This window comes from Nothobranchius furzeri, chromosome 12 (genome assembly GCF_043380555.1).
Source record: "Nothobranchius furzeri strain GRZ-AD chromosome 12, NfurGRZ-RIMD1, whole genome shotgun sequence".
Classification (NCBI taxonomy): Eukaryota; Metazoa; Chordata; class Actinopteri; order Cyprinodontiformes; family Nothobranchiidae; genus Nothobranchius; species Nothobranchius furzeri.
Genome location: NC_091752.1, coordinates 65,544,347 through 65,571,708, shown reverse-complemented (window position 1 = coordinate 65,571,708; position 27,362 = coordinate 65,544,347). Strand labels below are relative to the sequence as shown.

Sequence of the window (27,362 nt, the reverse complement as noted above, 5' to 3'; positions counted from 1 at the left end):
ATTATTTATTAGCACTGTAGGCAGAGGTGGACTTACCATTAGGGCTCTAAACACTTGAAGTGCCCCATGCTTTTGTTTGCCTTGGGCCCCTAAACTGCTACGTCCGCCACTGCGATTGGTGGGGACATAAATTGGCCACCAAAACGAACCTGTCCATGAATTCACCACTAAATGTTCGCATGTTGGAATTATTCTGTTTGAAACCCATCAACCAATCACAAGAACCCCTTCCCTCCTCCTCCTCCTCCTTCTCCTCCTCCCTTCCTCCACCGTCACATCCATTCTCTCCCTACGGAAGATGCGCGTGCAGCTCGGGCGGGATGAACCGGGTTTCCCGGTGTGTTTAATGGGGACGGTCTGAGGAAGATCCAGGTCCGGCAGGCGGAGACCACCAGGAGGATCCCGCAGAGGAAGGTCTCCTGCTGCCGCTGTTCCGAGCCGGAGGAGCGGAAGGTAAAGGAGGAGTAGGAGGAGGAGGAGGAGGGGGAGGAGGAGTGCCATTAAAAACCTGTTGTTAGTGTTTGATGAAGCTCCGCATTTACCACACAAGCAGGGATAACATGCTGGTTCGGTTCAGATCATTGTGGTCTCAAACTTCAGATCCAAACGTCCTGTTGTGTTTTTCTTTTCTTTGATTTATCGCAAATTTGCGCAGAAAGACAAAGAGAGCGCGTTGACTTGTTAGAGGTAATTAAAGCGTTTAAAAGCATGTGTGTTTTTATTTTTCCAGACAAACCGCCTTCCATGGAAGTGGAATTAGATTTTCATATTGATCCAAGACCACAACAGAGGCTGCAGCATGTAGCAGCAGAGACGGACTGCAATTCAATTACGATGGAGCCTTTTGATTTAAGACGGGAGGGCTGAGAGCGCCGCCCCAAGTCTGGACTCGGAAACTCCGCAGGAACTGGTTCTGGTACCAGAAATCTGACGGGATTGAAATAATCCACTTTTAAGCACCTGGGGCTGATCCTCTAAATCAGTGATGTCCGATGGGTGGCTCGGGTGCCACTTGTGGCCCTCAGAGTCATTCAGTGCGGGTCTCCTGTCCGGTCACATACGTTGTCAGATTGGCATACACTTTCATTCTTTCGTTCTTTTTTTAAACACAGAAACAGTTTTGTTTACCTGTTTGTAGCTACAGTTTCGCCGACGGCTGCCGGCTTCTTCAGGCTGACGCTGAAGAAGAAGCCGGCAGCCGTCGGCGAAACTGTAGCTACAAACAGGTAAACAAAACTGTTTCTGTGTTTAAAAAAAGAACGAAAGAATGTAATTAGAAAGACACAGCAAGAACACACCTAAGAAGGCATACACTTTGTTTGGAGCAACCATATGCAGTGGTGGATTTAGCAATTTGGGGTCCCAAGGCGAACACAGACATGGGGCCCCCCTTAAACTAAATTTCCGACAATCTTCAACTGGATTTGCGAAACTCTCCGCTCTTCTGACACGAGTTATTTTCACTTTTTATTAGTCCTCCTCGTTTTCCTGCCTTTCTCTCCCTTTGAGCACCTTCAGTAATTGCTCTGCTTTCTTCTTCCTGTCAGTGCTCCTGTGCTTTTGCTTTTCTTTCTTTTTTCTTCTATTTTCCATTTTGGTCTCTGTTTTCCTCCCTTTAAACATCTTCCATTGTCTTTCCTTTTCTGCTTCCTTTTGATGTTTACATAGAAAAACTACGTCACTTTCAGAAGTGAAGATAAATCTTTTTTAAAGCAAGCTGCTTCTTTCTCTTATTGGAGCCACTCCATTTCATGCTTCATGGTTTGACTACCTCTCTTCTTCTTATTATGCTTTCTCTTCTTATTTGTGTCTTATGGCACTTGGCAAGCAACAATTTGGTGCACCAACTGGATTGGAGTGGAATGACTACCAATCACGTCCTGTTTGTGCATAGGCATCTTAAAGGAATAGTCCATTTTGGCATTAACAGAGGGGTGCCAGCAGTCAGGGCTAGGGGGCCCCCCAACATAAGGGGACCCCAGGCGGCCGCCGAACTATGCCTAATGGTAAAACCGCCACTGACCGCCTGATGGGTGGTTTTTCCAGTCGGATCCTCATACATATTTTTTTAACAACTTTGAGTGCCTGAATTTGTCAATTTGATCCATTGTAAAGCTTTATTTTCCCAAGGTTTTTTGCAATTCAAAGGCGGTAAAAACAAATTTGTGATACACATTTATCAGTTAATTTTTGTGAATGGTAAAACATTATGAACACAACTGACAAACCTTTTTTTTGCTGTCTGTATGCTGAACTGACGGCTCCTCAGAACGTAGTGGCAGTTTAGATGGATGCGCATGAACTGCATGTATGCTGTTCTGATACATATACTGCTCAGCGGCCCTCAGCCGCACCTCAAAAATACTAGAATTTCAACAATCCCTTCTAAAGTTTGCCTGATTCCAGCAAACATGACTGAAGACAGGGTGACCTAGATCCCTTTTCCTGGTGCTGATGATAAAATGAAATTCTTTTTTAAGGCAAAAACCATCAGTCAGCTATCAAATCTAAAGAACGGAAGACTATGTTTACGTCTCTCACCTACAATGTTTTAGAAATATTTTCTAAAACAAAACAAAAAAAAACTGGTATTTTATTAAGTTTATTTCATGTTTTATGTTTTATTTAAATTTTTTGTGTGGAGAAACCAATTTTTGTTTTTTTTCTTTTAACTCATCGATTTTACCCCTCATGTACGGTTTCTTAAAGAGCAAATCGATGGTGTTGCTCAAATATTTGTTTTATGAAATAGAAGAGAAAGTGAGATCCTCTCTGCAGGGGCGCAGACAGCTGATAACACAGGGATGGTGTCTGTGTTGATGCATCCACGCAACCGCTTTGTGCTTTTGCAAGTGTGTTTGTTTCTGTAGATCCAATGATGAACAGGTGTTCCCTCTGAGGGAGTAAAAACACGACATATTGCAGAAGAGAGGGTTTATTGTGGTGTTTAGAGTTTATGCTTTTAAACACACATTTCAGCCTTTTTAACAGAATTTAGAGCGAAACGTACCAGAAGATGTATGGGTTTTTAGATTTAAAGGGACATTATGGAAGTTTGACAGCCAAAACACGTATAAAATAATAAATGTCTTCTTCATACATTCTCCTGCAATGCCCTGGTCCTGTAGAATGAGCCCTGGCATTTTTACTGTGATTGCCTGTTTTTCTGTAAAATCACAGAAAAAGAGAGCTGCTCGGGTCGAGCAGGCTGCTTCATGCGCGTTCACGCTCAGGCATAGCCCTCCAAACACTCAGCCCAAGGAAGTCTGCAGCCGCAGGCGAAACGTAGCGAAAAAACAGGTAACGAAACCGTTTCTGTGTTTTAAAAAAGAACAATAGCATGGAATTAGAAACAAGACACAGCAAGAACACACCTAAGATGTTCAACTTGGGGAACTGCTGCCATCTGCAGGCATGCCTGTGAATGTCCCTCACGAAGTTCTTCCTTTTGAAAACGAGGTCGTGTGGGCCCAAGTTTTTTTTTCCTAGATTGGCGAGGGAGGATATTCGGTTTCACCGAGCTACGTATGCACATGGCCTGAAACTCCCCCTAGTGGCTGGCTGCAGTTCACGTTTTAAGCCCCGCCCCTCCGTGAAACTAATTTGCCATTATTCTTAATATAAACGTTTATTTAGATATTAACTTTTGTTGTCTATACTTTGATGCTGGTTCTTTAGCTGTGATCATTTATTTGATGGATGATTGATTTCATCAGTGTTAATGCAGGTGGAGCCGTCAGTGTGGTCTTTGTGTAACTCATCGGTTTTGTCACAACTATTTGTAATTTGATACTTTTCATGGCTTCTTCGTTGCAACACAAGTTTACCCAAAGATGCAAAAACTTTAGAAACAACAAACTGAAGAAATTCCAGGTTCCTGGCAGGGAAAATGAAGGCAAGTGTATTGCTGCTGACTCATGCTGATAAAATCTTTAAATCATAATCTTTATGCCAAACACAATTTACTCGGGCTGCTTTTTGACGTTAAAACGTTTTACCTGGTAGAACAGCACACTTCTCAGGTGAGGAGCTGCAGGATTGGTTGTTTTTACCGAGTTTTTCCTGAAACCGACACATTGATTTAGTTTTCCAGCTTCTCCTCTCATGCTGTCTCTGCTCACTGAGCTGCACATCTCCTCCTCCTGTCAGCCTTCACTGTCACGGGTTCTCTCCTTCTGTATTCCTCTCACACAGGGTGTCTAACCCTCGCTCTTCACTCTTCAGTGAAGCTCTGACAGATGACTCTTTTTTTTTATTACAATTTCATCCAGTTTCCTGTTGTTTCTCCCCTCATGTAGATTCCCTTTCATCCGAAGACCCCCTGCCTCTCCTCCGGGGTGTGTCGCCGGGATTCTCTGTAGCATGCACGCTCCCAGGAGTGTGTAGCCCGTTTTAAGGCAAGAGCAGGAACCTGCAGTACATGTTTATCAGTGAGGGTTCTTCAAGGGTGGAGATGGGCTCGGTGGGAGCAGAGCGCCGCAGGCCCACACCAGCCCAGACGCCCGAGGAGAGGGACGTGTGGAGGGATGGAGGAAGATCTGGATGGAGGGACGCAGGCAGAGAGGCCTGGAGGGAGGGCAGGGAGAGCAGCGTGGTGCAGAGCTACAGCTTCGATTCGTACCAGCTGGAGGAGGAGGAGATCAGTAAGGATGCCCCAGAGCGAGGAGTGCTGGCTCTGTCTGAACCTGGTGAGTGGCTCTGACCATCGCTGTGTGTTCTGTTCTATTTATAAAGAGACAGAAAGGGAAAAAAAGTGGTTTTAATGTGGTGATTTATCACTTTGTATGGGGGTAGAGGTGCAGGATTAAATCTGTGTGTAGTAAGAGTGTGTAAGAGTAAAACTCACAGCTGGAGGCAGAGCGGAGCTCTAAACTACAACAGTTCCAGGGTTTTTTGAAGAACTCACTGGTTATTAACGAGCAAGTCACTCCAAATCAACATTTTGTTTGCTGATTAACTATATAAATGAGTGTCTGATGGTGCTGTTGGCAAATGTAGTCAATAATTCGGCATTTTAGTTCTTCTTAGTTAAAATTTAAATATTGTGCCTAAAACTGTCAGAGTTGTGCCGTTGTCAGGTAAAAACTCTGCACAGCATTTTCATTTAAATCTGCCATTGCTATTGGCTAAGAGGTACACTATGATGTTAGATGGTACATTATGATGTCTCAATGTCGTGAGTGTGTGTATTTGTTAGTGGCTCCGCCCTCTTGGTCTGCTAGGCAACAGCATTTGTTGCATTTTTCAAACAGGAAGTGGGAGTTGAGTAAGACTCTGGTAGGGGGTGACTTGCTCTTTAAGTGATCGTCCTCCTCAGTGGCTCAGCAGAATCTGCCACTGAATGGTTTTATTGTTCATTTCAATGAAAAGAGAAAACCGTGTAAGGGTGTGAAGTCCACGGCAGAAAGTTTCACAAACGTCTGAAATATTGAAGCAAACATGAGTTCAACTGAGCAAAAAAGAGAAAACATTTGTTACGTTTGAACATGGCTGCAGGGATTTTTTTAACCGGTTTCCACGACAGCAGAGCCCCAGCAGCCAATCAGAGAGAAGCGCTCCACTGTCCATCCTGATGGCGGCTCAGTGGTTAAAAGCTTGCCCTGTAATTGGTGGGTTGCCGGTTTGATCCCAGGCTCTGTCTGTGTCAGTTATTTTGTTGGGCAAGACATGTCACCCTCTTTGCCTGCTGGTGGCAGTCGGGGGGACCATTGGCCCCTGTGTATGGCAGTGTCAGTATGGCCATGCTGCTCATCACCATCAGTGTATGAATGGATGAATGATTCACTGTCATGCCACGCTATACAAATGCGGGTCATTTATCACTGAAGAGGAGATTTTCAATGTGGCAACAAATTGCCACAACATTCCCAAAGTGCTTGCAAGCACCTCACTGTTGTGTCACTTTCTACATTTTCAAGATACAATTTCCTCTCAAAATGGTCTCCAAGTAGTTTCGAGCATCTGGAACCTGTCTCAAACCTTCTTAATCTTTGACCCGATTCTCCCCTTCTGGTATCTTAAGACCGTCCTTGATTACCCAACAGATTACCATAATGAATCCAAAGATAATCTTATCAGATAATCCTGCTGTGTGTGGTGTGTTACAAGAGCTTTGGTTTTCTCGGAAGGACGTCGGGCCGCTCTGATCATAAACCTGGAATTTTCAAAATGTCAGATTGTCTCGGCCAGATTACATTAATAAATGAGAGTGCCTGTTGCATGTGATGTGAAGCCAATCAGAAAGCAAGCTGACAAAAGATCACTGTTCGCTCCTCCTCCGCTGTGCTTGTTTACTCAACAGTCGCGTTTTATCTTGAGAGGTTAAGCGAATTTTCTCCTGACCGTGGAATGTTAGTGAGTAATTTTGTCATGTGGCTGCAGACCACAGATTTTTTATCACCACGTGTGTGGTCTGCCATGTTTTAAAAATCATTCTGCCGTGTGAACCAGGCTTTAGTCAGAAAAGGGTCAGGATGGCAACCTCGTACTGATGAAAATGAGGTTGCTAAAAATGCAACATGTATTAAACCTGTTGTCCACCTGTTTTCTGTCCCAGTTCAGATTTCCCCACAACTGACTGTCTCCAACTACTGTATTTCAGCCCAGTAAGGTTCTGGATTTAATGTAAAAACCTTCCATCATTTGTGAATAAACAATATCAACCACGTTCCCCGATAAACTGTTGCATAAAGAAATCAGTTAGGTTAGATTTGAGTGTTTAGAGATGACAGTGGAGGCGGGAGAGAATGAAAGCAGCATCAGAGATGGAGAAAACACAGCAAGTGCATGTAAATGCACGGAGGCGGTCCTGTTAACACACAATTGCTGTGTTGCCTGGTTACAAAGGTTGCACAAAGGCCACCTTAATCAGATCAGACGTGGTCAAGGACACACAGATTGGCCTCCATTTGTAGACCTTCTTCTGTTTATTCTGACCTCACATTTTTAACGTTGGCAATATTTAAGAATTCCACAGTGGAAAAAAAATCACAAAACAGTAAAGAGTCGGAAGGGAGGTTACATTGAAATGGATTTCATTCTCAGCCGCCTGAGGGGTTTGTCAGTTTTGATCCTTTCAAACAAACAAAAGCAGGACGTAGTTACTTCTAACAAAGTGATGCACATGTTCACTTGTGAGGTTGCAGTCTGCGCTGAGCTAACTCTGCAGCACCAGCATTTGTAATTTGACACTGGCAGGCAGCAAGCTCCAGGAATGTTGAAAGAACTGAGGCCAGTAAACAGGAGCGACTCAGAAGTTTTTTCTTGCACCACTTTAGAAGCCACCACGTCTTTTGTTCGACACTAATATAAGGTGGAGCAGGCTAGAGGCTAATGTTGAGCTAACAATGCTAACAGTGAATTAGCAAAATGTGGGCTCTAGTGATATCTCAAGCGCCTTTTTTATTACTAACAACTGGATATTATAGTGAAATTTATGTGACTAATGAGTCAAACGTGGTGTTTTACTTTATTTAAAGGGGCATTGTGGAAGTTTGACAGCCAAAACATGTATAGAAATAATACATTTCTTCTACGTACATTCTCCTGCAATGCCCTGGTCCTGTAGAATGAGCCCTGGCATTTTTACTGTGATTGCCTGTTTTTCTGTAAAATCACAGAAAAAGAGAGCTGCTCGGGTCAAGCAGGCTGCTTCATGCGTGTTCACGCTCAGGCATAGCCCGTAGCATTTGCTATCAGTAGCTTTAGCAGCAGACAGTGAAGTAGTGCCAACTCAGCGACTTTGTCGCTGTTCCTAACGCCTAGTGATGAACCTAGCTACATTTCTGAGGACGCTTAGCTACTTTCTTCTAGATATTTCCTGCAAATTAGCAACAAAATAGCCATTTTCGCTCCGAACTGTTCTTTGAACATTGTTTCAGCTGTCGTCAAGGATATAAATATTACAGATACTTAGTACATCACTGGTGCTATAGCTCAGTGGTTCCTAACCTGGGGGTCCCGACCCCCACAAGGGGGCGCCAAAGCCTCTCAGTGGGTCGCCAGGACCTCTCCACCTCAAGGGGTTCCTCTCCACTTCAAGGGGTTAAAACTTCATTTATTACTTGTTTATAGCCTACATTTTGCTCACATTTTTTTTCATGAGTGAAAAGTTTACTGATATTAAGACAGGAAATAATTAGTGCAGAAAAAGTAACACACTTTTAAGAACATTTTGCTCAGTTCACTGTTTTATTTTCAAGTGTCAAAAGTTAATTAAAGATAGGACTGGTTGATTAATCACATCCTTTACAGTAAATAATCTAGTATAAACAGTAATATACACATTTAAGTACATTTTGCTCAGTGTATTTTTTATGTGTCAAACGTTTATTGAAAGGAATGATTGATTTATCAGTGTTTACAAGAAACAATGTGTTCAGAAAAGTAATACAAACTGTCAAGCACATTATGCTCTGCTTGGTTTTGTTAATGACTTTGTTCTGTACTGGAGCCTACGATTACTGTTATCTATTGAATCAAAGCATATTAAAATGTGCTTGAACAATTTTATCATTTCTTAATAGTGTTTGTACTGGAAGAGAGAATGGGAGGGGGTGGTCAAAAATTTTACTGGTAAAAAACGGGGTCCCTTGGGAAAAAGGTTGGCAACCACTGCTATAGCTCACCTAGTAAGACAGTGGACTCTCATGTGGAAGACCTGAGTTCAATTCTGGATGTGAACATATATTTAGAGTTTCTTTTTTATATTAATGTTTTTTTTTTTTACAGTAAGATGCCCAAATTTTTATTTGACACTCGCCGAACGGCATTGAATTCACAGATAAAAAAGATTTGGGTTCAACTTTCATTTTGGAACAATTTTTCAAGAAAGGGAAGGGAATGATCTGAGCATGCAGGAGGACTGACCCATCATAAACCTTTGTCGGCTGTGCTGAAGAGAAAGGTACAGAACCAAATTATTTAATTAATTAGCTGCACGTTCTCCTGTCCTCTGGGCCGCACACACGCACACACACACACACACACACACACACACACACACACATGGGACTGTCTCAGCTGTTATTTTCAGGAGTGTGCACGTACAGCATGCGCGCCTCGTGCACGAGCCTACTATTGAAGCTGCCGTTACGCTTTTGGCCTGAGGGGGCAATCGCGAGCATAAAAATTCAAAACTCTGTAAAGTCCGTTTAAAGAGTCGATCAGAACTATATCAGCAAGACAGAAATCAACCACACTTCCTGTATGCCGGAGGCATATTACCTTAATAAGTGTAGTAAGTGCTCACTATAAAACCCCCAAGAGTGCTAACACCAGATATGACAATATATGTATCGAAATTCACGGAATGAGAACAATCAGCTGCAGTAACTAAATTTCACCACAGGATGTCATTCTAATTTCATTCTTACATTTTGCACCTTTAAAGTTAAGATCTTGGGTTTTTATTGTGGCCTAAAAAGCAGATAAAGAGGATAAAATGAGATGTTTTACATTCTGTGCCAAAACGTGTGCAAAATAAGAACATTGCTACAGTTTCCACAGACATCAGCTCTCGCCAAATGCAGCTTATGAAAAAGCCTCGATTAAATCAAGTCAGTAATCCTAATCATCTCTCTATCGCTTCATCATTTTACACGTCAATTTTCCTTTTCTGCTGGTGTTTTGGAGGAAACGTTGACTGCAGACCTCCATCTGCACAGAGCTCATAAGCTGCTGTGAAAGCGTCACTGATATACAAATGTAAGCTCTCCGAGCTGCGCCTCGTTTCAGGAGAAATCACCTGCTTTTGAGAGTCCAAACTCTTTCCTGCATGTCCACCAGAACATCCTGATGAGTCGGAGTTTAAAGCCGCTGATCAGCTGGAGTCTTTAAACCTGATTCTGCAGCTTTCCTCCTCTCGGTCCAAAGGTGTGCATGGATGGTTCTGGCTGAGGATGTGACCTCTCCGGGGATGAAACCCCGTTTCTCGTAGCTGCTGATACTAACTGTCTTTGCAGGTTCGTACGCCGTTCCTCCGAGGTGTTTAAAGAACATGTGGTGATTGTTTCGAACATGTGCATCACTTTTGAGGCCGTTTACTGATCAGTCAATGTCAGGCCAATACAGTCGTCATCACCGCAGACGGTGAGAAGGACTTTGTTCTGCTGCAAAGTCTTCTGGCTCAGAAATCCTTTGTTGCTGTTTAAAGGAAGCTGACAGGATTAGAAATGGATTAGGAGTGATTACATAAAGAACCAGCGGATCACACTTCAGCCAAAAGGAATATGATTCCGCTGCAAAAAGCCCCGGTTCTGAGCGGTCTTCCACCAGAACCAGATGAGCACAGACCGGTGGAGGTGTGACGATCAGCTTCTCCACAGATCCACGCCGTTCTCATGTCCCAACTCCCCCATCGTCTGTCGTCCCTAACCCTAACCTTTGACTCCCTCCTTCCCTTCTCAGGTTTTGAAGAGCCGATCCCTGACGACCGTTACCATGGCATCTACTTTGCGATGCTATTGGCTGGAGTTGGTTTCCTGCTTCCCTACAACAGTTTCATCACCGATGTAGATTACCTGCATCACAAGTTCGAGGGTATAATGAATATGCTCGAGTGTTGAGACGAATACACAAATCAAACCTGTGTGTGTGTGTGTGTGTGTGTGTGTGTGTGTGCTCCCAGGAGTCACGTCTCCCTGTCGTGTGTTTCAGGAACATCTATCGTGTTTGACATGGGTCTGACATACATCTCCATCGCTCTGTTGGCCGTCATCCTCAACAACGTGTTGGTGGAGCGGCTCAGCATGCACACCAGGATTACTGTTGGTGAGAACAGACACAACTCCTCAGAGATCCTCAGGGTGCTTCTCCGTGTGGAACAACAAAGGGTCTCCTTCGTTTCTGCTTTAGTAGTAAAGCGTGCTGTCACCAATCCAGGCTGGTTTATCAGAGATATTGAAGTATTTATTCTGTTTTCATTTAAAAAACAAATGTTTTCATGTTTTTGCTGAATAAATTAATCCCAAACTCTGATTTTGGAAATAAACAAAGAATCTCATTAGTTCCTCTAGTGAAAAGGAAAATATGAGTAATTTAAAGATAAGCCTTGGAGGAGAACATTACACTCGCTCTCACTTGTTGTGTGTGTGTGTGTGTGTGTGTGTGTGTGTGTGTGTGTGTGTGTGTGTGTGTGTGTGTGTGTGTGTGTGTGTGTGACTGCACTGTACTCTGTAACTTAAAAAAGCTCAGCCCACATCCTTGAGGAAACGACTTTAGAGGTGTGTCGTGTTCTCCGGAGCTCCTCTCCAGAGTTATTAAATCTGTAGCTCAGGAATAGATTCTTACCTTCAGGCGAAGGTAATAATGTCTCTCAGTGGGAACATCAGAACGAGACCCAGATCTGAGATCTACCGACCGTTCTGATCGTCATTCTCTCCGCAGGTTACATCTTGGCTCTGGGGCCGCTCATTTTTGTCAGCGTGTTTGACGTCTGGCTGGAGAAGTTCACCATCCAACAGGCTTACGTCGTCAACCTTCTGTCAGTTGGAGTGGTAGCCTTCGGGTGCACAGGTAGGAGGCTTCTAACCAAGTGTTTGGTAATCCCGGTCCTAGCCAAAACCAGATTAGCAACCCATCAATTCAAACCTGGTGCAAAGAGGCAGGGAGACACTTAAAACATGCATCAGGTTGTGTTCCTAGTTGGATTTAAAAAATCTCAAATGCAGACAAGTGTCTCGAGGACAGTCAGATGCGAAAATAAATGCTACTACTTAAGTGCTGGGAATGCAGGGAGTCCAGAACAACCCAATCCATCCCATAGTATGGGTTTTAGATTAGGAACAAAGAACACAATAAAGAAGAGGGACAGTAGAGAACACAGGTGCAACTGGAACCAGGTGTGTGCGGAAAGCTGAGAAAAACACAAGAAACTAAAACAAAGAACCATAAAACCAGGATAGCTCATTCCCAGACCTGTACATAAACCAGAAGCCTGTAGGGACATAATAATAATAATAATATTAATAATTACAACAACAATAATAATAATAATAATAATAGAATAATAACAATAATAATAAAAATAAAAAATATATACAAAATAATAACAATAATAGTAGTAGTAATAATAATAATAATAATTACAATAATAATATAATAATAATAATAATAACAACAACAAAAATAATAAAATAGTAATAATAATAATAGTAATAATAACAATAATAACAACAACAACAATACTAATACAAATAAAAATAAATATAGAAAATAATAACAATAACAATAATAATAATAATAATAGTAGTAATAGTAATAGTAATAATAATAATAACAACAATAATAATAATAACAATAACAATCACAACAACAATATTAATTAAAAATAAATAATAACTCTATGGTCGACACAAAACACGTTTATGAAGCTCCTTGTTCATAATCCCGCTCACGTAAACAATTTCTGCATTTTATTCCTGGTGATTTTTTTCAGGACCTTCCAGAAAAACCCGCTTCATGGCTCCGTCCCTTTAAGGAAACAAGATGGAGCTGGCCACGGCCACCTATCCATTTTGAGCCACGCCTGAAATGATTCATTGGAAATAATCAGAAAATTATTAGGGGTCCTTATATATGCCCGAGTCACTGACCTCATGCAAATTGTCAACAGACAGTCCACGTTTTGTTGTTGTCAGGAAGCTTCTTTGAAGTTTCTTTAATGGCCAAACTTTCAAAATTAGCAAGAAAAACTGGTCAGTCAACAAATCCGACGATTTAACGTTTTTTTTGGGGACAATATTAACATATGTCAGTAATATCCACCGTGTTTTTACAAACACCGGTAGAGCTGCTGCTTCTCCAGCCTGGAGAGGTGAGAGAAGCTTCTATGCAATTTGTCCCTGATTGTGACATCACAATCAGGGACAATTTGAAACAGACTGTTTGAGGCACAGTTCTTGACACCAAACACTGACGGACGTTTTTTTATTCACTTTTGGAGTGCTTGTTGAAGCAGTAGAGACACAGCAGCACAGAAACGTGAAAGAAGGGATTTATGCATAAAATCCACAAAAAATCTAATTGAAGACCATCCTCTCCAATGACTCCGTCTGTTCTAACTGACATCTAGTCCTGGTCCTGGAGGACAACCATCCTGTAGGTTGTTTCGTTGCTTTAACTCACCTGCTTCAGTGGTTAAGTGTCCATTTAGGTGTTAATCAGCCACTGATTCAAAAGGAGCAGAGCAGTGGCGGTTCTACATCGAGTTACTCCCCGGGCGAGGCTCCCTTTGAGCACCCCCCCCCCCCAACCGCCCCCTCCACCACCACCACACCACCCAACCTGCATAAACACACGCATGTTTTCTACAAACAGGCATGTTTTATTAGAACGAATATTGAACATTCATTTTTCTAAGTTGCACATATTTACATTAATTACTATGAAGTTGTCAGAATGTAAAGCAATATACATTATATACTGTATCAAAATATATAGAATCAAATATACAAAAACAACTAAACTAACTAAATATTAAGAATATATGAACATAATATATAATAAATATTCTAAATAGCAAAAATATTTCACACATAACAAACTAAAGATAATCACTACAGCATTGCACTTAGAATAGAAAACACAAACTAAAATTAAAACCTAACCTTGATGCAACATCATCAATAATGTCATCATATGAAATCTGCTCCCCTACTGAGTGATTGATACTAATCAGAGCCAGGTTAGTGAGCTGCCCCTGAAACATAGGTGACCTCAGGTATGACTTGATCAAGTTTTGAAAAGCTCCTCTCAGCTTGAGCCACAGTGACTGGCAGAGCAGTCCAAAAGTTGGGGTAGATCTCCAATAGATCTCATGATCCATAATATTTTAGAATTGCCTCTGAAATTGTAATTTAAACTGACATAAAAAAACTGTAGACTACCAAAAATGCCAACTTTTACAGAACAAATCATGTAAAAAATAATCCGTGCAGCCATCTGCAATAAATAAACAGGATAGTTAGTGGTGACTGGGGTGTTTTCTTCTGCTTGTAGAGTTGTTTTATTTATTATTATGTGAACATGATCAACATGTGTTTGTTGTTGTTCAGGCAGGCCACGGGCTGCAGTGAGCATTTAACAACTCCTAGTTTGAATCAGTAAAAAACGATTCAAGGACTTTTTTCGAACCATTTGAATATTCGTTTAAATATTTCAGCCCTATTAGCTCTGTTAGCAATTAGTTGACCGCATTTAACCGTTAAAATCCCAGTTAACTGGTTCAAAAACTTGAAAACATGCTTCATGAGAGCTACATACCTTTATCTTTCTCCTCTTTCTCCTCTTTTTTCCCCCTGAATGGGGCACCTGGTGGTTTTAGCCTTTTTATGTTCATCTCTTCTGTTTGGCTCCTGACTCAGTAAGTTTCCTTTAGTCAGGACTAAACAATTTGACCTTGATGGGGGGGTGACCACAAAATTGTTTTGTTTTTCCTTTTTTTATTCGGTCATTTCACACAATTCATAGAAACCTGAAAGAATGATAGGCCTGTGTTTATGATATTATGAATGAAATATGGAAGAACGTTAAGATGTGATTGACTTTAGCCACGTTAATACAGTTGATTCAGCCCCTGCACGCTCATTTCATTTTTGAAAGACGCAGAGGTGAATTCCCCCACCGCACCCCTCCCCTTCCTGTTCTTCATAGACACACGGTGCACATGAACGTTCTCAGTCAGCAGGAGCGCCTGCAGCTGCAGGGGGCGCCAACTTGCTGTTTCCAATCCAGACACTGTCATATGACAGATAATAGAAAACCTCGGTGCGGCGCAGATTTCCTTTTTTTTTTTTTTTACTCCGCGCTTGTGCGCCCCTTTTGTGTCATGAAAAAATGCCGCCCCGGGCAACTGCCCTGTCTGCCCGTGCCTAAAACCGCTACTGGAGCAGAGACGCATCTAAAGCACGCTGGACGTGGCCCTAGAGCAGGGGTCGGCAACCCGCGGCTCTAGAGCCGCATGCGGCTCTTTAGCGCTCTCTAGTGGCTCCTTGGAGCCTTTTCAAAAATGTTTGAAAATGGAAAACGATGGCGGAAGGAAATACATTTTTTGCTTTAATATAGTTTCTGTAGGAGGAGAAACATGACACAAACATTCTTAACGTTTTTCAGTGCTGTAAAAATGTGTAGAAATATATTAAATTTCAACATTTCTGTCAACGAAGATTTGCGTCATAGCCTGCGACACACGTTTCTATCAGCCGGGCGGGATGCCAGGCAGGTGGCTGTTGTAAACAAATCGGCGGCTGTGTGATGGGCTTGGATCCCAAAGGGAAAAAGAGAAAAATGTCCGAGGAGAACAGAGTATTCAACGTTTCTTGGACCGAATCATTTGCATTCATTGCCAATGCGGAAGGATTGCCTGAATGTTTGCTCTGTAACGAGAAGTTGTCAGATAACAAAAAGAGTAATGTGGAAAGGCATTTCCAGGGAAGGCATGCTACATTTGCAGCCGAGTGTCCAGTTGGGAGTGAGAGAAAAAGTGCAATTGCATTACTTCTGGAGAAATTACAGGAGCGCGAAAACAGATTTAAGAATTGGATTGCATCTCCAAACTCCACTACTGCTGCAAGTTTTGTTGCAACCCGGGAGATAATAAAGCGTGGAAACCCGTTCACAGATGGTGACTACATGAAGGAGTCGTTTTTATGAATGCAGGCTGCGTTTTATTGCACTGTTTGTTGCCCCGATGAGGGGCACGTTATGCACGTTCCATTTTGTTGTTTTTTCGAATCCTAAAAATAAAAATGACATCAAAAATCGGATTTCTTTATTGCATTTCTTTAATTTCATCAAAGCAATGAAACATGATTCATTAATATTGTAATGGAGTTAAACTTGAGGCGGCATCGTACAACAGAGCAGTCACGTGGTGCGTCATCCTCTACAGGATGCGCTACAGGGAAAATTAACATTTAATCATGAAGGCTCATATGTATTTGTAGCCAACTTAGTCATTTTGATAGTAGGCTAATATAGCATGTGTTACCTTCATTATAAGGCTTTTAATGTTTTATGGCTCCAGACATTTTTGTTTTTTTGGTCCAATATGGCTCTTTCAACATTTTGGGTTGCCGACCCCTGCCCTAGAGGAACAGGTTTGGATGCAATAACACTTAAGACTAAACTAACAAAATAAAATTTAAGAAAAATCTAATTTGACTGCAGCTATGTAAAGGTAGCGTATCAATATGTAACACTTAACAGCATAACCAGCTAACAATCAGCTGAGACACAATCTTCTTGTTTCTGACTCCGTCTTTCTTTTAGCTGTTGTTGAAGACGTGCTTCACCTGACAGGTTAAAGAACAAGCAGCAGGATTTTTGGACCTCCACTGCTAACCATGTTAGATGTTCATTTCCCCTCTGTGAGCAGGAACACTGAGCTGTCGCTACAGTTGAGAGTCTGGAACGGCTTCTGGAGGTTCAGGAATAAATTGTGCTGCTGCAGGGGTTTGGCCTTTGTTTGCTTCGATAACCTCTTCCTTCTCCCTTCTCAGTGCAGCAGTCCAGTTTCTATGGTTACATGGGGATGCTGCCCAAGAGGTACACACAAGGGGTGATGACTGGAGAAAGTAAGTACGCTCAGGGTCTGAATATTTGCATACGTGCATCTTCACTGCTACCACCCTCCTCACGGTGTTTCCTTCTCAGGCACAGCTGGGGTGATCATCTCTCTCTCTCGCATCTTCACCAAACTGCTCATCCCTGACGAGAAGAAGAACACACTCATCTTCTTCCTGGTCTCCATCAGCATGGAGATGATGTGTTTTCTGCTTCACCTGGTTGTCCGCCGCTCTCGGTTTGTCCGCTATTACACCAGCCACTCCCAGGGCAAAGGTCCGGCCAAATGTCACGATCCGCGGGACAACGGTACCGGATACAGGGTCCACCATGATGTCACTGCAGAGGAAGTGAGATTTGTACGTGACACATTCTTCTCTCTGGCGTGTTTGAGGCTGTGTATTCTTCATATAAAGACAAGTCTCGTCACTTTCTGTGGGGATTTTGTGAGTCTGATGGTTAGAGTTAGTGTTAGTGCTCCGGCGGGTGGTGATACTGGTCTGGGTTGGTTAGTAGGTCTCAATGCCGGTTATGTGCCTCCTCCCTGGTGAACCTGATGTTCTAGTCCACAGAGATGATGTGTTTTCTACTTGATCGGGAAGTATTTTAGTGCACGTGTCATCAACATCACTGAACCTGCGGCTTGGTGGTGTTTGCTTGTAGGAGTCCAATTCACCGTCTTCCACTTCCTCCATGCAGATGTTGGAAACGATGGGTGATACCAGAGAAGCAAAGGTGCATCCAGGTTTCTGCCAGTTAAACTCGTACTTGACATAGATGTCTAAAGAGCCAGGATGTTTCAGATCTGATCTAGAGTCAGCTTTGTCCAGTTGACTCAGCCGTTCTGCTGCTGCAGCTGTAGGAACATACGTACAAAAAGATGCCCCCAAAAGAGACGATGGTTTCTGCTGGGACCATCGACATATAAATATTGGACAATGGGTTTCCATAGACTCCAATAACACGTTTTTGAGGCTAAATGGGAGGTGGCCACCACCGCCATTTTGACCGTGTCACAGGTTCCGTCAAGCCCAGACAATTCCACAAAAGGGAAGAGAGGTGGAGCTGAGGGTGGGGCTGTAAGGCTGGGATCAACTGACGACACCCGATCGAACTAGCTACAAGCTAACCTGAAGCTAACCCAAAGCTAACGCGGAGGTGGGAGCTAAGCTAACGGAGGTAGCAACCTAGCTACAACCGGAGTTAACTGTGCGCAACACCAGAGCTTCTGAGTCAGAGATACGCCGGGCTGACCGCTGGGTAAAACCAGGTGGAAAACATCGGTCTCCCGAGAGCTCCACAAGCCGATAGTAGGAACCCAGCTCCACCAACATGTTATATTTCAACCCATTTTCTAAAGTGCAGCATTATGTTAAATACACTGGGTTTTACCCTATTACATTTAAATTTCATGGTTAAACAGTACATGTTAAAATCTAAGCTTAGCTCGGCAGTGACCTAAAATACATAAATATAATTTTACTTACCGAAAAAAATGAAGTGGAGACTCCTTGGACGCTTTATTAGTGCAATTAATGCCATAGCAAGTCATTTTGTCCAACAATTGCACAAATAATATCCCAAAAAGAATACACAAACGCTACAACTAATGGTCTAAGTTGAGAGACTGAAAATGACGGAACAGTTTTCAGGCCAGACCGAGGCTCTACTGAGGCCTTTCCACGGAGCTAGCTTTGTGGTCACGTGGGTCGGATGCTCATTAATTATACAGAATTTTAGGCTTTTAATACACTTAAACAGAAGAGTGAGAAAAAAATCACCCCCTCAGAGTTGTCATGAGTGTAAACTAGATCATTTAAACCAAAAACATGTTTTGGTACCAGGCTGTAAACATGTTAATTTCTGCTGTGAAATTGGTATTTTTAACATGGGAGTCAATGAGGATTTGCTCGCTTCTGACACCAGCCCCTAGTGGATGAGGGTGGAACTGCAATTTATTTCATTTCCGGGTTTGCCTTAATTTTTCACCCGCATTGTGGGGGCTTGGCTGGGACCAGCTGTTCATTTAGAACTTTTTTTAATAAAATCCACCTCATTTTGTTTCTGACGGTAACTTTTTCCAACCAGACATGCGAGAATGGTGGATAGGTGTTTAACGTTGTAAGTGGTTGAGTGGAGGCTGCTGATAATGGGTCTGAGTGTAAAGTAAAACGAGCGGTCAATTGCTTTTTCATTTACCAGCTTCTGTAGCAAGTTGGTGATTTTCTTCTTGTAACTGTGCATCGTCTTTGTCTGCTGGAGGATTTATGATGTTCTGGTCTCTGCTGAGGGCGGACGCTGCCTTTCTTTCCCGTAGGAACGTGTCGAATGGAGGAGTCGGAGCATTAGAGAGTTATCTTCAGCTTCTGCTTCCCCTTGTTGTTGCTCCTCATAGCACGTTCTGTGGCAATGATGAGATCTACTTTGTTGTTTTGCTGATGTGAAACACTAAAGTCTGATGAAAAAAAGTCTAAATTAAGAAATCTATCATTTAATCATTGTTCTTTGTAATTAAACAACATCATGGGGTAAAGTAGCCCAAACCATAACAGCACCACGACTGTACTTCACTGTTGAGGAAGCTGTTTTTTGTCAGTACTAGCCTAGTCCCTTCTTTACCCAAGGGGTGTCCAACCCTAGTCCTCCGGATCCTCTATCCAGCAGGTTTTAGTCGTTACTGTTCTCCAACACATCTGATTTTGATCAGTAGGTGATTAACAGGCTTCTGCAGAACTTGATTAAATTCTGAACCAGTAATAAAACCATTAAATCAGGTATGCTGGAGCAGGATAGCAACTAAAACATGCTGGATAGCAGCCCTCGCAGACTAGGGTTGGACGTCATAGCTTTACCCAGTTTTGCAGAAACATGGTCAGGCCAGGGCCGGGATGCCGTCTTGGTGAATCAGATCAGTCACTGTGAATGTACCTTGCTTACAGGAGACGTATTATGACTTTTTATCTTAAGTTATAATAAATTTCTGTTCAAAACAAAAAAATGCTAATTTCAGCAGTTTCAGTACCTTCCAGAATGAGTCGTTTCAGGGCTCTGTCACATTAACTCATTCACTGCTATTGACGACTAAATTTGTCGTTTGCATTTTTTTACTGGGCGGGCGTCGGAACGAGCCCCCGCACCGTGAGAACAAACATCCCAGCTCTAAAGCCAATCTTCATCCACATATGTCCGCGTGTATCAGGAAGCAGAAAATCCATGTGTTAGGTCGTTTTGGGCTGCTACTGTAAAAAAAAAGTGAGGTGCCAACTGGAAAAGCTTCCGCTGATCACAATTCGACAACGGATTATGAAAGAAAGTATAACGCTCGAAACACGCAGATTCTTCCTAATGTAAGAAGTAAGTCTACTCTTTGTTTTGGTAGTTTTGGCAATGTTCTGTGACTCTTCCAGAAATCTGTGAAAACGCTGAAAAATGCTGGCAGCGAAGGGCTTTTCTGATCAGGAAAGGTCTGGCAGTTAATGAGTTGAGGGAAACAAGCGGTTTTTGGCCACCCCCACCACCCTTGATTGGCTGCTATAAGCTAAGAAGCTCTGATATCTGGGAGGGGCTTGGAGTAGAGCCACTGCTCCTCCAGCCTGGAGAGGTAAGGGGGGGTTACATACTAATTTCCCTGTTTGCGACATCACAAACGGCAGCTGGCTTTAGCACTGTCCTGTGGGGAAATCATGAGATTAATGCAGGCGTAACCCTGTGTTGTCATTAAAACATTTCTACAACTACATTTGCATAAAGTGTTGTGGAACGCTTCAAATTGGAGTTATGTCATTAGCACATCAATCTGAATTAATCTGTATTTCTCTACATCTAGGTTGTTCAGCGAGCTACCTACAACACGTATAGTTAGTTGTTGAGAACACAGATCACTGGCCCTAAAGAGTTGACTTGTCTCCTGACAGCTGTGAAAATACAAAAGTCACGTTGATGACATCATGAGGTGTGGCAGACTGCCAGGAAGAGGAGTAGCTTTAAAAAACTAAACAGTGGTGAGTGAGAAGACAAGGCGTTGCTAAGAGAGGGAAATATGATTGAATGAGTTTATCTGTCCTAACGACTTGGAGCTACTCTCCTCTTGCAGATGCCTCACCTCAGGCTGTCACCCATTAATGTGTTCATGTTTATGCTTGAACACCGCTAAGCAGAAGACAAGCAGGTGATGGACGGCTCCGGGTGTTGTACTGCATGTGGCTGCGGTTTGTTTTCGCGTCCTGGGGCTGAGGATGGCAGCTCTTTGTTCTGGTTGCCAGGGGAAACGATGGTCTGTGTTATGGAATAATCATGAGCAGTGGTGCCTCCTGGCCCGAGGATCCCTTTAATCAGCTAATGGATCAGAGCATGTGTGTGTGTGTGTGTGTGTGTGTGTGTGTGTGTGTGTGTAACTAATCAGCAGTCTACCTGGTGTTTCTTACATCAATGTGTCATCCACAGCCATCCCCTCTAACAGTCTCTGCTATTAAACGATGATGTCATCATCTGTCCAGGAAGCCATTACTAATTAAAAAAGACCATCTCTGATGGCGGCTGTGGATATTTTTATTTTTTGTGCTAGAGCTACCTCTAGTGTTTACTTACAGATGTAAGCAACAGGCTAGAGAGGATTTCTACCTTCCGCTGAGTTAGGGGAGGTTATTTTTGTTTTCATCAGGGAAATGGCGGAACAGGACCGTCCTCTACAGATGAGAGCCTGGAGGACTTGGCAGGCGGTACCTATGTGCTGTTTGATGCTCCCAAAGCCAAGATAAGGAGAAGCTGGCCTGGTGTTCGAGGTACTTGCTGCTTAGCCACAGTGAAGCCTCCTCTGGGGGAACCTACCTGCACAGATTATTTTAAAATATTGCTCTGTGTGTGTGTGTGTGTGTGTGTGTGTGTGTGTGTGTGTGTGTGTGTGTGTGTGTGTGTGTGTGTGTGTGTGTGTGTGTGTGTGTGTGTGTGTGTGTGTGTGTGTGTTTTCCTGTGAACAGACATGATCCTGCACCGTTACGTGGTGTCCCGTGTGATCTGGGCCTACATGCTGTCCATAGCCGTGACCTACAGCATCACTCTGTGCTTGTTCCCGGGGCTGGAGTCAGAGATACGCAATCCAACGTTAGGGGAGTGGCTCCCCATCCTCATCATGGCCACCTTTAACATGTCAGACTTTGTTGGCAAGGTCAGCTGAGATGTTGTTGTTTAGACCTAAACAGCTTCTCCACACAACGATTAAAAGTTCTACTTCTCCTCAGATCCTGGCAGCGCTGCCGTACGACTGGTCCGGAGGCCGCCTGCTCTTCTTCTCCTGCCTAAGGGTGGTCTTCATCCCGCTCTTTGTCATGTGCGTGTACCCAGCCAATGCGCCCACGCTCCCCCACCCTGCCTGGCCGTGTCTCTTCTCCCTCCTCATGGGAGTCACCAACGGTTACTTTGGGTCGGTGCCGATGATCCAGGCTGCTGGCAAAGTGCCGCCGGAGCAGAGGGAGCTGGCAGGTGAGACGGTTAAAGCAGGTGCCATGGCAACAAAAACGTTATTGTCACATAAGGCCTGGCTCACATGTGCATATTCTGTGAGTAATTTAGATCAGGGATTCCAAACTTTTCGAGACACGGTCCAAAATCACCAAGTTAGGAAACCTTCGGTCCACAAAAATGTGATTTTTAAAAAAATAAAAAGATATAACGTATTTTCCGGACTATAAGTCGCACTTTTTTCATAGTCTGGCTGGTCCTGTGACCTATATACAAAAGTGACTTATTTACCAAATTATACCGTGCTGCTACGGGCTGGCTCCGACCCAGGAATGAGCTCCCCTGCCCCACCATCACCTGCTGGAGACCGTCCGTGGTGCGCTGCTGCAGGCCGGCTCCGGCCCAGGAATGAGCTACCCCCGCCTGCTGGGAGGGTTTCAAACACCGCCATCCTCTACTGGAGACCGTGGCGCGCTGCTGCACCCTGGATCAGCATACCGCTGATGCAACAGCTGGTTGTTTATTCTGTTATTGTTGCCGGTACTTGTCTTGCAATGTGAAGTGCTTGGTCTCAGATTTTGTAAGAAAAATAACAAAATTCCCCCCCAAAATGCGACTCATAACTCTTATATTGTTTTTTTCTTCTTCATTACACATTTTATGGCTGGTGCGACTTATACTCCGGAAAATACGGTAAAAATCATTTTATGATAAACATTTTTATTTGTATTTCTCTAAGCAGGCCTCGTGTTAGTAAAACCTGAACATCTAAATTATCCAAGACAACTTTCCACCATCACAGAAACTCATTAGGAGGCCGCCCACAGATGGCCCCCGGGCCACACTTTGGACACACCTGCTTTAGAGGTATAGACATTTCTAAAGGACATTATTGAGGGTATTTGTTATTGTTTTAGATTGCTGCAAGGATAGGCATACATTTGCTTAAAGGACATTTATGTGTCTTAAATGCTTTTCATCGACTGAAAGCCCAACTTTTTTAATATTCTAGTCATATAATTTGATTCTGTGCAGGTTTTGTCTGTGGAGTTTTTCCTCTATTTGCATCCCTCTGGTTTAGAATTCTTCACCAGTAAGAATAGGTATTCACATCTCTGGTTCAGATCCAGATGCAACTATGTGCTAAAAGATGTGATTCAAATTTAAGTATTAAAGACCAAGTTCACTGAAAATCTATTTCATGATCAGTCACTCTGAGCTCCACAAATGGGCTAAACGAGAAAATGGTCTCCTGCATTAGCCGCCGATAGAGAATATACGAGGAAACTCTCAGGTCTGAAAAAGTCTCAGATCTACATCACTGTAACGCAGCTTTCATGGACTCATCCATTTTGGGAAGGTTGTTGTTGGTTTAGCCTCCAGGAGAGAGCAGAGCACGTCCCGGCTAGAAGAAGCTAACTGTTAGCATTAGCAACTCCACCACATGACAGAACTCCTTCAGGCTTCAGTTATTTTTGGAGATAAAGCAAAGGGAACAGATTCAGTAGTAGAGTTGTAATGTTGTTATCCAATCAGAGGCATGACATCTGTATATCATTAAAGTAATGGGTAAGACTCCAAATCCTGCCATCTTTGTTCCCCCCCCCCCCCCCCCCCCCCCCCCCCCGGCTAAAAAGGCGAGGGAACTACGTAAATTTGTTCAAGGGCCGGGTTTTTTCCAGCAGACACCGTGAGGGCCAGATGCTGTTCTAAAATAAAGTTCAAGCATAAATGTATCTAAATTTATTAATATTTGAAATGGCGTTGTTCACCATCTAAATTGTTTTGATTTTAGGTTCAGTTGTGTTTGGAAACAGTTATTGATATTTGGGACATGAATTTTGCTGCTAAACTTCAAAATCCTCCAGTTGGGGGGCGTTAGGGCCCAAAGGGTTTGGGGACCGGGCAGAAAGGCCTGACGGGCCGAATCTGGCCCGTGGGCCACTAGTTGAGGTTCACTGGTTTATACTATCGACTACAGCAGATTTTTTGAAAATCAAGTGAATGTACGCTTTTAAGAGATACCAGGTAGTTTTGGCTTGCTTGTAGCACCCCCTGGTGTCCTTTAAGTAAAACCAAAAGTGAAACTTTCGACACCTTAAAGTGACGGTGTGTAATTTCCCTGGCGATAGGAGGCAGTGCATACCTAAATCACTGCAAGCAAGCAGTATTTTTGTGTTTGAGTAAGACCTTACCAATGGATGGCCATTAGGATCAAAAATCCCTGGGAGTGCAACCTTCAGCAAAATGACAAACACATCAGACTCCCTTACATCACTGCAAACATGTGAAGAGTTAAATGTGTAGAACAACAATATTTATGAACAGTAAAAGTTTTGAAAGTGCTTGTTACAAATCAGTAAATGTGTTTTGTCCTCACGGGCTCCCGTAGAAGTAAACATGGCCTCTAATAGGACGTCACTCAGAGACTCAGAGCCACTCCGGTGTATTTTAGACCTGATTTTTATGGTTACATGTTGAGAAGCTGCTAATATTTTTCAACAACTGGATATTATTTAATTTATTTTCAACAACTTTTTAATGAACATCTTCAGAGATTAACAGTAAAAACCACACATTCTCTCTTTAATCTAACAGCTAAAATGTCTCCCCAGCTTTCATTAGTTTCTACAGGAGCGGTTCATCACTAAATCAAACTAATCAGCTGTGTTTATGATGTAAAACATGCAGGAAACATGCCAGAAGCAGACTGCAACGCTGGGCATGTCGGCTCCACTTTGCTAAGTCTAACAGGGACTGGACCGGTGTTCCGGCTATCCGTGCTACTCGTAGATATGTGCTACTTTGGGGAAATGCACAGACCGATTACGTCACAGGCTGTTTACCTGAGGAGTTGTTATATTACTGCTTGTTGTAAGTTTTCCTAACAGTTAGCTTGTAAATGGCTTGTGTAAAGGATGGGTCGTTTACATCTTACTTATGAACCATAAAATGTGAGATTCCATAGGAATATGAAATATCAATCTGATGGATCTTTGAATATTTTAACCAGAAGATCAGAACTTTTTATTGCAGGGATTAAGCGACACTTCGTATTAACTCCAAGGAAAGAGAGAGTCAGGTTTATAATAGTTAAGAAATTTATTTCTACACAATTTAAACAAGACTAACTTTAACACTCTGTGTACTGATGGACTAGGTGGAATGAGATGTGAGAGGATGGTGTATGTGTGGAATGTGGTTATCAGAACCTTAGGATCCGGAGAAGCGGTTAGTTCTGAGTGGGAGTGAATGTTTCGCTCTAAACTTTAGTAGGAGATTTATAACACACATGAAACGCCATCTGTCTGTCTACGTAGCCCAGGGGAAGCCTCCATTAGATCCAGAATGCCGAGGTCCTCTTGGACCCTCCTTGGTACCGAAGCCGGTAGAAAAGCAGCGGTGCTGACCAAACTAGTCTTGGAATGCTTCCAGGTCACGACAGGTTATCACTGGCATCTCCGAGACCCTGAAGGGGTCGTGAGGTTCAGCTTTTATTCTGAAGGAACCGTTGCGGTCAGGTGTAACTTGCAACAGATTTTATCCAGCTTGCCGAGGTTCTTTTTGGCTGAAGAGGAAGTCCGGATGGCCTGTCCGAGACTTCTCTAGAACACTTGAACTAAAGAAAAGGTTGTGTGGAATAGTTTTTATAATTGTCATATTTTGGTTTACTGGTGAATCAGAATTTGACATGTAAAAGAGGCTTTATACAAACACCACAGATAACCACGCCTAGCCAGAAACGAAGGTTCTGATTGGATCAGACAAAAGGAAATGTGTCGTGTGGCTTTAGCATTACGTGTCATCAGTGTCTGGTGCAAATGTCCAAGATTATAATAACTTGTAAAATACTACTGATCACAGGATTATAATATCAAGTACTAACATTGTCATTTCACAGATTGAACATTGGGCTCACATTATTATTGGTAATAACAAAGTTGTTGATTATGTATTTATCAAAAGAGTTCTTTGTCTTCGTCTTGGTAACAAAGGTGAAGCAGTTCAGATGAGCAGAGTGCATGAAAGACCTTGGCCACTATCTCGTGTAGATTAGCCTGTCAGAGACTTTATGTCTCTGCTCGAGCAGATGCAGATCATGACCTTTAGGTCAAAAACAGGACATTCATGACGCTACACTTGTAAAATATTATTATACTGTAAACAAGAAGTTTCTCCCATTGTTTACGGTCATTCACAAAATCATGACAAACACGTCTTTTTCATAAATAAATCACAACAAACACTGTATATTTTTGCTAATAATTATACTACAGTTCTGTATTTTTGAGTAATATCATCTATTTAAAATAAACTGAGCTTAATAAGCGTGTTACTACTATACTGTAAACAAGAGTGAAACTGTCGTAATACGCTGCAGTAGGAATATTTGATGCGGAAGCACGGATGGGCAGAACACCGGCACTTTGAAGTTGTAAGTGCGGTATTCTGGCCTCAGGGGGTGGTGGGTCCTGAGTGACACTTCTGGGTTGCCCACTGGATTCAGTTAAGATGTGTGAAAGGAGGATGCTAGGGAAGATTATCTCCATCTTAAAAAACCCTCCCACCCACTTCACTTTGGAGACCATGGACAGCTCCTTCAGAGGCAGACTGAGACATCCCAGATATAAAACAGAATGCTGCCGTAGGTCATTCATCCCCTCTGCAGTGGGTGTCTAACTCCACAGTTTAACTGGTACTGGCATTATCCTGTTGCACAATAACATCAATGCAATACTCAGTATGGGTTCAATACTTGTGCAACTTTGGATTTACATAGTATGTCTGTTTCTCAGCATTTCTACTTGGAAAACAAAGCGAGCAAAAATGTTTCTTCTGGTTTATTTTCTTCGTTCTGAGTGGCCCTATTATACCAGAGGGCCTTGAACCACCTGCGTTTGAAGAAATGCAGGTTGGTTCTGACTAGCTTGCATGCTTTCAGGTCTAATTTTTTTTACTTAAAGTCTCTCTCCTAGGAGGATGTTTTCTAAGGTTCATCCTGGAATTGCTGGTTTCGTCTCGTCTCTGTCGGCTCCACAAAGACTGACTGCTCTGTCTCTCTCCAGGGAACACCATGACGGTCTCCTACATGACGGGTTTGATGATCGGCTCCACGGTGGCGTACGCAGCCTACAGCTTCACCGCTCCAGGAGCAAGAGGAAGCCTCCCGAAGTTCAACCAACTTTCCAACGCTACAGGGTACTGAGTGTTCACACAGTCCAAAACAAAAACAACAGAAATGCAAGTGGACGGATAAACAATAGGAATTAATGCTGGGGGAGAGAAAATATAAACTTCTCTACATTTTTCAGCCTCATGAGGAGGTGATTTTCTTTTATTTT

The 27,362-nt window shown here is 42.9% G+C and overlaps 1 protein-coding gene across 1 annotated transcript; it reads left to right on the top strand.

Moving 5' to 3' along the window:
• Positions 1-314: 314 nt before the first annotated feature.
• Positions 315-27,362, top strand: slc29a4a (solute carrier family 29 member 4a). Its single transcript, XM_054750713.2, has 11 exons — positions 315-453; positions 4,299-4,688; positions 10,408-10,539; positions 10,657-10,770; positions 11,386-11,514; positions 16,500-16,574; positions 16,654-16,922; positions 21,224-21,344; positions 21,540-21,727; positions 21,801-22,041; positions 27,087-27,362. The coding sequence occupies exons 2-11, from the start codon at positions 4,421-4,423 to the stop codon at positions 27,224-27,226; spliced, it is 1,677 nt and encodes a 558-aa protein (XP_054606688.2). The 5' UTR covers positions 315-453; positions 4,299-4,420; the 3' UTR covers positions 27,227-27,362.

Coding starts and splice junctions, on each gene's coding strand:
- slc29a4a (XM_054750713.2), top strand. CDS start 4,421: ATGTTTATCAGTGAGGGTTCTTCAAGGGTGGAGATGGGCTCGGTGGGA. Junction 10,540..10,656: donor CCTGCATCACAAGTTCGAGG/GTATAATGAATA, acceptor CGTGTGTTTCAG/GAACATCTATCGTGTTTGAC. Junction 11,515..16,499: donor GGTAGCCTTCGGGTGCACAG/GTAGGAGGCTTC, acceptor CTCCCTTCTCAG/TGCAGCAGTCCAGTTTCTAT.